General features: G+C 36.1%; 1 protein-coding gene across 9 annotated transcripts in view; it reads right to left on the bottom strand.

Annotated features, from left to right (window-relative positions):
• Positions 1-20: 20 nt before the first annotated feature.
• supt20 (SPT20 homolog, SAGA complex component) overlaps positions 21-12388 on the bottom strand; it is a 63709-nt gene continuing 51341 nt past the window's right edge. Inside the window, exons 22-25 of one of the 9 annotated variants that reach the window (XM_059964056.1) lie at positions 6541-6660; positions 2009-2108; positions 1122-1243; positions 77-262 (exon numbers count right to left, since the gene is read on the bottom strand). In XM_059964056.1, the coding sequence (XP_059820039.1) occupies positions 122-262; positions 1122-1243; positions 2009-2108; positions 6541-6660 (483 nt within the window). In that variant the 3' untranslated portion in view covers positions 77-121. Of the gene's footprint in view, positions 263-1121; positions 1244-2008; positions 2109-6540; positions 6661-9989; positions 10084-12388 lie in introns of those variants that run through there. The other 8 variants (XM_059964057.1, XM_059964058.1, XM_059964059.1 and 5 more) reach the window with 8 other exon arrangements.

Genomic DNA, 12388 nt, shown 5'->3' with positions numbered 1-12388 from the left:
GAACAAAAGATTATACTATATACACCATGGATGAGTTTCATTTTAAAAATAATTAAAAAACATTCACCACCACAAAAGGTAAATTCCAGAAGCAGCATTAAAGGTAAAACCATGAAATGGTTCATGATTTTGGTGGAGTTGGAGTCCCTCTTTTCCTCTTATTTTTTGACTGGCTGCTTGAATACTGTTGATGCTGCTGCTGCTGCTGTTGTTGTCGAATTTGAACTGCTATAGCCATTTGATGCTGCAAGTATCGCAACTGCTGTCAGGAAAGAAAGGGAAACAGATGACCATAATTATAAGACTTAAAGAAAAATCTTCAAATGAGTCAAACTGGAATCTCAACATCAACAAAATGATTTAGTTTAAACATTTTGGAAATGTTTAAGGATGGAAGCAGGAAAAAGAAATTAAACCCACAAACATAATGACTACAGTCAAGCAGCACCAGTGGCACAGAAGAGTTAAGACAATTTGACACATAAACACTTGTTCCAGCAGAGCTAACTGCATGCTTGTTAGTCAATGTCTGATCTAAAAATGCTTTAGTATTTCCATTTGGAAGCAGATGTAGCCGGTAACAGAACTGCAGCAAGTCAGCAACTCAGAGGCACCTGTGCTAGGCTCAGTATTTTGTGTTGGACTGACATATCCCAAGTCAGACAATGGTATATCAATATATCCAGGACAAAGTGCAACGAAAACCATGGGCACAGGGATCTTTTCCGGAAAGGTATTTTCATAATTCATTTTGTATACATATGTAAGAGGATCAACAAGTTCATTTTTAATATTATTCCAATTGCAGGCATACCAAAGCTTCACTGGTAAAGATAGGGAACATTGCCTGCAGTGGTTCTATCTGTCAACGTGCCACAAGCACTTCTTGAGCATAAATACAAGAGAAAGGTGGATGGCTAGGATGTCAATGTAAATTCAGTGCTCCAAAGTGATTAGATAATTGTATCTTGATCATCCAATTTGTTTTCCAACTGCCAACCCTCAGATTCAAACAATATTTTTTTCTTTTGGGCAGTATCTGACTTTTCTCCTTTCTTTATTTTGGAGCTGAGAATTTTTTTTAAATATTTCATGTAACTGTAGCCAAGTTGCTGGATTACTTGTATTTGTTGCTGCTGCTGCAAGGCTTGTTGTTGCTGCTGTAAGGTAGATGTAAGCTGGAGTCTCTGCTGAGGAAGGCTTTGCCCGGGTCTGTTCACAGCAGAGCCAAGCTGAGACAACACTACAGGGGAGAGAGGTAGGGGAAAAGGGAGGGACAACAAGAGGATTAGATGAGGGAGAAAAATCAGGATAGGGAAAGATTGTAACAAAGGGGATCAGTAGAATCCACCTAACAGTCTGCATCAGAAACACAGCTAAATATTATGGAATAGTAAAAGGTGATAAATATACTGAGTTTTTCATTTACAGATTGTCTCAGTTGTAAGTATTCTAATGGATATTTGTAGAAGTTCAGTCCAATTTTTTGCAAATGTCTATTTGATTATGAAGCATTAGTTTCAATTTACAGGTGCCAGTTTTAGTTTTGGCAAATTTGTTTACTTACGTTCAGTAAAATAATACACAATATTCAAGGTTAAATGATACAATTTTATGAAAATGTACACTAATTGATAAGTCAGCCTAATGATTTAATTAGGAAATTTAAAAAAAACAAAGTTAAATTAATTGGTGTAGTCCCTGAAACTCAAAGGAATAATTGAACAAAGTAACAGACATATTTTGGGGGTGGTGCAAGGTGGGTAAGCTCAAAGGTGTTAAAAGGTTAAATGCAACAAAATAAATACAAGCATTCAAATTTCTAAAGTGTTGGTGGTGACCCTTTACTACAGTGCACTTTGTATCACACTGGATGTGCCATACGTTTACAAGGAAAAAGCATTTGTTAGCAGAAGTGCAAAGTACAAGGCAGCTAGACAGTAGGTTGTCAAAATGTAAGTGAAGCAGTAAGGAACAAGTCAGAAGATTAAAGTTTTATAGCATGTACCTGCAGCCTGTGGAGGCACAAAACCTGCTGCTAGGTTGATGACTGCAGTCTGCTGAGCTGTCAAAGCCTGTTCCTGGCTAGTTGGAGCCTGGTCAGAATTCTGCTGGACAGAACAGAGTTCCTACATCTGAGTTCTATGCATCTATGTGAAGTACTGTGAATTTGATATTTCTACAACTTCTAGACTAAATTCAATCTCAGTAAACCAAACAAAAAAACAACATAAAAATAGGAAGATTTAATCAGCTGATGGGCTGGATCCTAAAATTATTTTCCTGAAAGCTTTGCTATTTTGTTAAAAAATGCTGTCAATTGTAAGAAGTTCCTAGTTCCTCGATTTCAAACAATCTAATAGTCCCACCCCTCTGTATGTAATTTCTTTTTCAATATTTTCCTAAACTACAAGAATTCAATCCTTATGTCGAACAAAGGAAAATAAAAACTAAATATAGTTAAATACAGTTTTGGTTGATTAAGAATGACTAAATTAAAGAGAGCAAATCATTAAAGTTGTATGCATTGCAATGCATGTTTGCCTCAACAAGCACAAAACTTTCCAGAAATAGTACTTCAAAATAAACTAAATTCTCAGTGTTTGAGTAATATGTTGCTCAAACACTTTTTAAACATTTTTCAGCTTGAAGATAAAAGGGAATTCTTAAAAATAAGCAATCTTGTTGAAACAGTATAAAACCCTGTACATCTCAAGTAATCGTTTACTTGAATGGCTTATAGAAATATCATCCAGTGTTAAAATATGTAAAGAAAAAACTATTTGGCCTACTCAATACGATCTCGTTCTCCATCTCAATCTTCCTGCACAATATTGACAGTCCTTGATATTCTTAATATTAAAAGATCTATCAATCTAATTGAATAAACTGAACAGCTGAGTATCCATAGCTCTCTAGAGTAGAGAAATTTAGAAGGAAACATGAAAGACAATCCTTGATGCAACAAAGCTGGCAAAAAAGAAAGCATCATGCATTTTATGAAGCAATACCATAACCCATCTTAACCAAGCCAACACAAATAAAGCAGGTTCAATGATCTGCCTTGAAAGATTGCCATTGGTACTGCTGCATTTTTGTGGATTTAATAACATGCATGGTGGCGTAGCGGTTAGCATAACGCTACTACAGTGCCAGCAACCCGGGTTCAATTCCGCTGCTGTCTGTAAGGAGCTTGTATGCTTTCCCCCCTGACTGCATGGGTTTCTTTCTGGTGCTCCAGTTTCCTCCCACATTCCAAAGATATATGGGTTAGTAGGTTAATTGGTCACATGAGTATATTTGAGGCAGCACGGTCTTGTCGGTCTAGAGGGGTCTGGTACTGTGCTGTATTTCTAAATAAATAAATAAAATTCTGCTGGTAACTTGCAAAGAATACCCTATATCAAATCAACCACCAAGCTAACTGAATTTAATCAAAATATTGTTGTTGTCCAGAGTAATTTACTTCAGCAAAACATTACAAGTGTGTGGAAGGACAGAAATCAAAACTTGCCTGAAAATTTGCATTGAAGCTAATATGTTATTAGGTAGAGAGCTGGTCCAATATAAAAGAGGCTTGCGGCAGAGAAATAACTGTACAAGTTATAGTCATAAGGAATTTCAGTCTTTATGATCACATTCTATATTTGGTGCTCCAATATATTTTACTTGCAATAGGATTTTAATCTCAGCAAAATTTGAACATTTTCATAAAAGCTCACAAATCTGAAACGATTAACCGTCAAATAATTAATATCTACACAAACAGTGTAGCTCTCCATATTAATAAATACAACACAAAATATTGACTGTTTCAATGGGTGTCACTATTATGTTTAGGAATTTAATTTTTTAGTTTCTGATTTAGTTTTTGTGCTTTTTTAAAAATCGGTTTTGTAAAGATGAGTTTTTGATTTGAAATAAATTGCAATGACATAACTAATAACATATTCCAAATCACCCACTGCAATTTGTGAATGTACTCATCTGAATTTATTGCTCTCAACCCAACCCAGTTCAGTCATGACTAACATTCTTTACTCAAAAGAAATCTGATTTGTCAACAGCTTACGCATTTTAAAAATCATTCTAAAACTAAAATGCTTGAATGACAATATATTGCCATATCTTATTAAGGTGTAAATAATTGATATTTGGTCATCAAGAGTAAATGAACAACGTCAGCCTTAATTATGTTGCATGATACTTTAAAATATTTACAGTGACGGCATTAGAATTAAAAATGATTGTTATATTCTAAGCCATGTAAATGAAGACATTGTTGTGGCTTTAAACAGAACCCAAAGGACTAAATCAAAGACTATATAATGTTAAATATTCATATGTTCAGTATTTGCAAGCTATCTCTGGATCACACCAAATGAGACTAGAATACTGGTTAATTCTAAACCAATAACATGATTTACTACCTTAAAGAAAACATTCAAATATGTACTGAAAACATTAAAATATTTTGCAATCTAATCCTATCAATAATCTTAACGGCAAGCACAACTTACAAATTCATAGATTCTATCTATAAATGCCTGGATATTAGACATGCAGGCTAATTGAGACACTTAATTATGTAATATTTAACATATAATGTTTTTAGAGTTTAGGATAAAAAAGTTCCCATATCACATTTTTTGTATCAATATACATTCTATAAAATTTTGTCTCTAAATGGCAATAACAAAATGAAATTACCAAATGCCATTTTTTTAACTACCAATGCTACAAATCAACCTATAAGATACAGTACGTATAAAAAGTATTCATCCCCCTTGGAGTTTTCACGTTTTATTATTTTACAACATTGAATCAAAGTGGATTTAATTTGGCTTTTTTAACACTGATCAACAGAAAAAGACACTTGTGTCAAAGTGAAAACAGATCTCTACAAAGTGATCCAAATTAATTACTAATATAAAACAAAGTAATTGATTGCATATGCATTCACCCCCTGTCATATGACACACCAAATCATCACTGGTGCAGCCAATTGGTTTTAGAAGTCACATAATTAGTTAAAAGGAGATCACCTGTGTACAATCAATGTGTTTCAATTGATTGCAGTAAAAATGCATCTGTATTTGGAAGATGCAATGGCTGGTGAGTCAGTATCCTGGCAAAAACTACACCATGAAGTCAAAAGAACACTCCAACCAATTCCACAAAAAGGTTATTGAAAAGCACAAATCAGAAGATGGATACAAGAAAATTTCCAAGTCACTGAATATCCCTTAGAGTACAATTAAGTCAATCATCAAGAAATAGAAAGAACATGGTACAGCTGTAAATCTGCCTGGAGCAGGCTGTCTTCAAAATCTGAGTGACTGTGCAAGAAGGGGACTAGTGAGGGAGGCCACCAAGAGACCTGACAACACTGGAAGAGTTACAAGCTACAGTGGCTGAGATGGGAGAGTGGCAAAGAGAAAGCCACGGTCGAAAAGTTTGCCAGAAGGTACGTGGGAGACTCTGAAGTCAACTGGTTCTTCATCTGATGAAACCAAACTTGAGTTTTTAGGCTATCAGACTAAATGCTATATTTGCCGTAAGCCAAGCACCACACATCATCAAAAAAACACCATTCCTACCGTGAGGCAAGGTGGTGGCTGCATCATGCTGTGGGGATGTAGCAGGCTTGTGAAGGGCTTGCAAAATATTGGGAAATCCTGGAGGAAACCCTGCTGCAGCCTGCAAGAGAACTGCGACTTGGGAGAAGATTCGTATTCCAGCAAGACAATGACCCCAGCATAATGCCAAAGCTACATAGGAATGGCTTAAAAACAACAGTTAATGTCCTGGAGTGGCCAAACCAGAGTCCAGACCTTAATCCAATTGAGAATTTGTGGCTGGGCATGAAAAGGTTGTTCAATCATGATCCCCATTCAATCTGACAAGAGTTTGAGCAGTTCTGTAAAGAATGGGGAAAAATTGCAGAGTCCAGATGAGCAAAGCTGACAGAGACCTAACCACACAGCCTCTAGGCTGTATTTGCTGCCAAAGGTCCACCTACTAAATACTGATTTGAAGAGGGTGAATACTTAAGCAATCAATTATTTTGGTTTATATTTGTAATTAATTTAGATCACTTTGTAGAGATCTATTTTCACTTTGACACAGAAGTCTCTTTTTGTTGATCAGTGTCAAAAAAGGCAAATTAATTCCACTGCGATTCAATGTTATAAAACTTGAGAACTTCCAAGGGGTGTGAATACTTTTTATAGACACTGTATGGTAGAAAATGCCCATAGATCAACCATTTCTGTTCGCGATTTTAAATTCTGGGCTGAAAATCCCATGGACCAAATATCCTTGTTTGTAATTTTAAACTCTAGGCTGGTAGTGCTTCAATTTTACTGTTTGTTATACAAACTAGTTGGAAAATTATGCACTAGCAGCTCAACAATTTTAATAATCACCATTTCAACATCTAGAATCTTGGCATTTTAAAAAGAATTCAACTGTGTTCTGTGGTCTGTTCATTAATTATAAGTAATTTGAGTTACTAGTTTTGTAACAAAGAAAATGCACCTGTTCTCCCTGCTGCTGAGGGCTGGAAGTTGCAGACTGTTGGGATGATTGTAGTTGAGAAAACTGAGGGAGCTGTTGCTGCTGCAGTGGATTGTAGATCACTGGTGGACCACTTGACAGCTGAGATAGGATTAAAAATGTAAAATAAAGACAAACTACTATCTAAGTTTGGATTATATGGTATTAATGACAGTATATTACTAAAGCCTCTTGTTACAGAAGTTCTTCATTAAGAACCCACTTATAAATCAAATTATTACCATTTTTTGAAAAGCAAATGTCAAGGCCATTCCACTGCAAGTTTATTAAAAGTCTTGTTTAGGATTTGTGAGAACAACTTGGATAGATTTACTTCCCAACCCCACTTGCCTTAAACTGAATGGCTTGTGGACACTTCAGAAGGCACCAAGGAATGAATGGAAGAGAATGGTCTTGCCTGGGTTAGATCAGCTGGAAGGATATTAGTGAATCTGATCTAATTTTAAGTAAGTGTTGTTGACCCGAATGTTAATTGGTTTCTCTTTCCACAGATGCTGTTTGTTTTGTTGTTCCAGCATTTCTGCTGTATTAGTGATTAATTGTTTAATGACATATCTTTAAGAGAAAGTTGATCCTTTCAACTTCACTGCTATTCATGATGGGATACAAACATAGGATCTCCAACTTTAGAGTCAACACCATACCCTTTACGAGGTGCTATACCCCATGTGTGCATGCTTTGTATAAACATTTCACAGATGTCCACTTTTCAGAGGAGTTTCTGCCATAGGTTACCAAAGAGATAGTTAAAAAGAATGATGTATTTTTTCTGGAGCTGACTCCTTTGATCTTTGGTTACAAATCTGAAGTTTTGTCCAAGAGCAATTATAATTGAGCCACCATTAGTCTTTCATATATGTAAATTTATTTCATCAGATATGAGCCACAATAGTCTTGTTGAATGTGGAATGCCTTCAAGTCACACCACTTATTAGGATTTTCAGTTTAGGCTTCTACTAATAAACCTTATAACATCTTTTGAACAAAGTCCTAGATCTCACTGTAGAGCATGTAGTACTTCAATTGCACGTGGAGTGTGTATATCAAATAACCTGGCATCAGATCCTGATCAACGATAATTAATTTTAATTCGGCTTTGCCACTATCCTCCGAGAAAGGCAGATTGTTGATAATGCTTTGCACAGTTGACCGGTTTTTGTTTGATACATCTCAGTAAAATATTCTATTTCATTGCAAAGCAACAATATTAATATCATAATTTATTTACCAATCATGCAATATTCTGATTTGTCTGATGAGAAAAACATTGATGAGGTAAATAATTTATGTATGCATATATTGCTGATAACAATTAGTTTTGCATTAAATTAAGTTGAGAAACATTTGTAAACACCACTCCTCAGCACTGTGCCTATATCTAAGGAGAATTGAAAAATGGTTGCCAGAGCCTTGGTGATGGAGTATGTCTTCTTGCTGAACAAAATGACTTTTCTATATTGAATACTGCATCTTGGCCTGAAACGTGGACTGTTCATTCATTTCTATAGATGATGCCTGGCCTGCTGAGTTTCTCTAGCATTTTGTGTGTACTGCCTTCTGTCATATTTTTTCATTTCTCTTGTACTGTGTTACGACCTATGTTTATTCATTCAATCACTGCTCATTTCCTTCTTCTATTCTCTTTACTTTGTTTTCAGCTTGGTTCTGCATTATTATGACTTTTATTTAAGTCTACATTTACTCAGTTACGGCAGCGTAGCAATTAGCATGACGCTATTACAGCTTGGGGTGTCTCAGTTTGGAGTTCAATCCCAACATCCTCTGGAAGGAGTCTGTATGTACTCCCCATAGAATTCATGGGCTTCCCTTGAGTGCTCCAGTTTCATCCCACATTCCAAAGATATGACAATTTACAATGACCAATTAGCCTGTGATTAGGTTAGAGTTAAATCAGGATTGTCAGAGGTTGCTGGGGTGACCCTGCTCAAAGGGCCTACTCTAGATTATACTGTTAAATAGATCTTTAATCAATAGAGAGGTCTAGCTTTGTATGTAGATCTTTTCTCACCTGTGCAAATGTGGCTGCGCCAATCTCCTATTAAAAATCTTCCATTTAATGTTATTAGCATTCTCACTAAATAATAGCCTCTAGTGGATATCTATCAGTCTAATATCCATCCTAATGGATTTGGTATCCTCAACTACATCAGCTCTTTCCAGTATGTTTTTATCAATTCTATTACAATTTTTTATTTCTCCACTTTTCTCCTTCCTGATAAAATCAACATAAATTGAAAAAATAACTAGATTTTTGTTCTTTCCTTAGTATTCAGTGGGATTTGTGTTGCTCTTTCATTAGTTAATACAAATATGGTTAAATGGTTAACAAATGGAGTTCCAAGTTTTATAGGTGTATATATATAATTAGTGGAACAAGTCCTTCCTTGAGTATTTCCAAGTGAACAATTAAAGGTAATGACATTATTATGCTGTCCACTCATGATCAAAAATAAATCGGGTAGTATTATGCAAGGAGAATGTGTGTGCACGCGCGCTATGCACTATTAGATACCAAGATAATGTTAAGTTTTCAGACAGTCTGAAACTTTTTCCAAAGACATTCAATGTTCTGTAACAAGGGTGTGGATTTGCAAATGACCATTTCTTTGGATATATAATTTGTTGTGCCACAATGCATCCTAGTGACTGGTTGAATGATTTGCTGAAAGGTAATGATATTGATGATTCTCATGTGGGAAATTTTCAGTGTTTATACACACTGATTTTTCTTGTGGAATCTTTTGTTGGAGGCCTTATCTATCACTGGACTATTCCATACACCAGGTTTTAACAATTACATTGCTAAATATGGGGACAACATCACTGCCCTAACTTGTCATACCTAAGCATGATGGAGCTGGGAACCATTCACTTTGTACATCAGATGAATGGTCAGTTTCTTGAACATGAACAACATTCAAGATAGCTTGTGAGTTCAAAATAATCCAGTATGCAAGCATAAAATATTAAAGCTAATGTTGGCAATTGAGCTGGAAGCAAATAGTATAGTGGCAAATCCTCTTGCACTGTGCAAGATGACACAAAAAATCTTCTTTAAAGATGTTATGCAGAAACTGACAGATTATTTTATCAAGTTATTGGAATAAGCCGAAATCTGTAATCTTGGTACACGGAGTGAGAACTGGGGTGAGTATATATTTAATTAAGCTTATCCATGTACTGCATTTTCATGCCTTTTTGAATCGTGCCTTATACAATTGTTTTGCATGTTAATTGTTAGATCAACAACTGATACAACTACCAATCATCATGACAACTTTAATGAGGAAGGACTAGTTGAGACAACTTGTGGTAGATTGAAAGAATGCTTTCACTGTTGATTCTTTGGAGTCATATCTTATCACAGAGTTGGAAAAGTATGACAATACCTTCAGAATGAACTCCACTGACATGACAGGATACAATTTGAACATCTGCAGCAAAATAGTTTTTTGTTGCTTTAAAGAGTCAAGTGAAGATAGCCTAGAACAAAAGGTATGTTTGTGAATACCAGCATAGGGAATCTGGAGTCCATTATTAAGGGTGGGGTTTTGGGGTACTTGGAGACACTTGGTTTCCTTAAGGGAAAATCTTGCCTGACAAATCTGTTGGAATTCTTTGAGAAAATGACAGGATAGACAAAATAGAGTCATTGGATGTTGTGTACTTGGCAAGATGCTGCACTTGAGGCTACTTAGTAAGATAACAGCCCATAGTATTACAGAAAAGATAGTAGCATAGACAGTGTGTAACATAGATAGAGATTGGTTGACTGGCAGAAGGCAAAAAGTGGGCCTTTTCTGGTCGGCTGCCTGTGATTATTGGTGTTCCACAGGAGTCGACATCATGTTATAGGTCAATGATTTGGATGCTGGAATTAATGGCTTGGTTGCTAAGTTTGTGGATGATACAAAGTGGAAGAGTAGGTATTGATGAGGAAGCAATAAGTCTGCAAAAGGACAGCGACTGGGGAGAATGGGCAAAGAAGAGGCATAGACTATTTTCTAAATGGTGAGAAATTCAAATTCAGAGTTGCAAAGGGACTTGGGAGTCCTCATGCAGGATTCCCGAAGGGTTAACTTGTAGGGTGAATCAATGGTAAGGAAGGAATATGCAATGTTAGCATTATTTTGAGAGGATTAGAATATAAGCAAGAAGTAACACTGAGGCTTTATAAGGCATTGGTCAGACTGCATGGAGTACGTGAGCAGTTTTGTGCCCCTTATCTAAGAAAAGATGTGTTGGCATTAGGGAAGATCCACAGGAGATTCACGAGATTTGGGAATGAAATGGTTAACATGAGGGCCTGGGCCTGTAGTTGCTGGAGTTTAGAAGAATGAGTGGGGATCTCATTGAACCTTATAGAATATTGAAAGGCTTACATACAGTGGATGTGGAGAGCTTGTATCCTATAGTGGGGGAGTCTAGGACCAGAGGGCACAGCCTCAGAATAGAGGGACTTCCATTTAGAACAGAAACAAGGAGGAATTTCTTTAGCTAGAGGATAGTGAACCTATGGAATTCATTGCCACAGATGGCTGTGGACATCAAGAAATTGGATATATTTAAAGCAGAGTTTGATAGGCTCCTGATTGGTAAAGGTGTCAAAGGTTACGTGGGGAAGGCAGGAGAATGGGGTTGACAGTGATAATAAATCAGCCATGATAGAAAGCTGGAGAAGACTCAATGGGCCAAATGGCCTAATTCTGCTCTTTTATCTTATGGTTCAAAACTGATGCAACCATTAGAAGCTTACCTAACCAGAACATAATATTTGCTACATGGTGGATAGTGTTTTTGGAAGGAATGTACACATTATATTAAAAAAAAGCAAGAAATAAAATTTGAAATATACTTAGGACTCATCCACTGATTGCTATCTGTAGATCTGGTACTTGTAAAGCTGGCCCTGTGCCATACTTTGACTTTTTGTAATAGATATATCTATATAAATGTACACGTTGAGGAATCAATCGCTGTCTGTGATCAGTTTCTACAACACTTGTGCCAGTGGCTCCCTGTTGTGCACAGTTCTAATAGAGCAAACTTTGTACAGAGCTGTGCCTTTTAACTTCAAAAGGTTTATTGCTCTTGAGTTTCACTGGAAGTAGTTTCTTAGCCAACATTATTTTGAAAAGCATTTAGACATTTTGATGTGCTTGTTAATTCATGTTAATGCTTTTAGAGTTCTATAGGGCATATTAATATTTATTTGGGTGTGTATAGAGTACAAAAGAGGGGGTCAACTTTATTTGCCCCTATCCCTAGCAAATAAAGTGTTAATGTAAATTACATCAATGTTACTTTCGACCTTGCCACTAATCCGTTCCACAGAAGAATATGAAAAACACCACTTCACTGTGTGCCAAGAATGGCAATATACACTTAAAAAACTGGTTATTGTATACATTTTTTCATGTTATGTACTGTACATAATTGTAAAGATCAGGAAACTGGAATCTAATTAATAAAGAGTTAAAATGTGACTAAAAGCAAAGCACATCAGTGCACCACTAAAAGGCAAAATTGGTGACAAAGACAATAAACTACTCAAGAACATCATCTTTGAGAGGAAAAGCTACAGTTATTTTCTATTGTGGATCTGCTGGCTCATATTCAGTACTCTGATAATGGTATTCACGTGTACCTGTACACAAGAGTGTCACCTTCCTGTTAGAGTAACAATGACAGTTCTGGAAGAGGTCCTGAGGTGGACTCGTTTTCCTTGATAGACTTCGCAATGTTAGGTTATGTGTCATTGGGTTTGCTCTATAGTCACTTGTTCTAA

The sequence above is a fragment of the Hypanus sabinus genome, chromosome 3 (genome assembly GCF_030144855.1).
Source record: "Hypanus sabinus isolate sHypSab1 chromosome 3, sHypSab1.hap1, whole genome shotgun sequence".
Lineage (NCBI taxonomy): Eukaryota > Metazoa > Chordata > Chondrichthyes > Myliobatiformes > Dasyatidae > Hypanus > Hypanus sabinus.
This window is presented reverse-complemented; position numbering and strand designations above follow the sequence as displayed.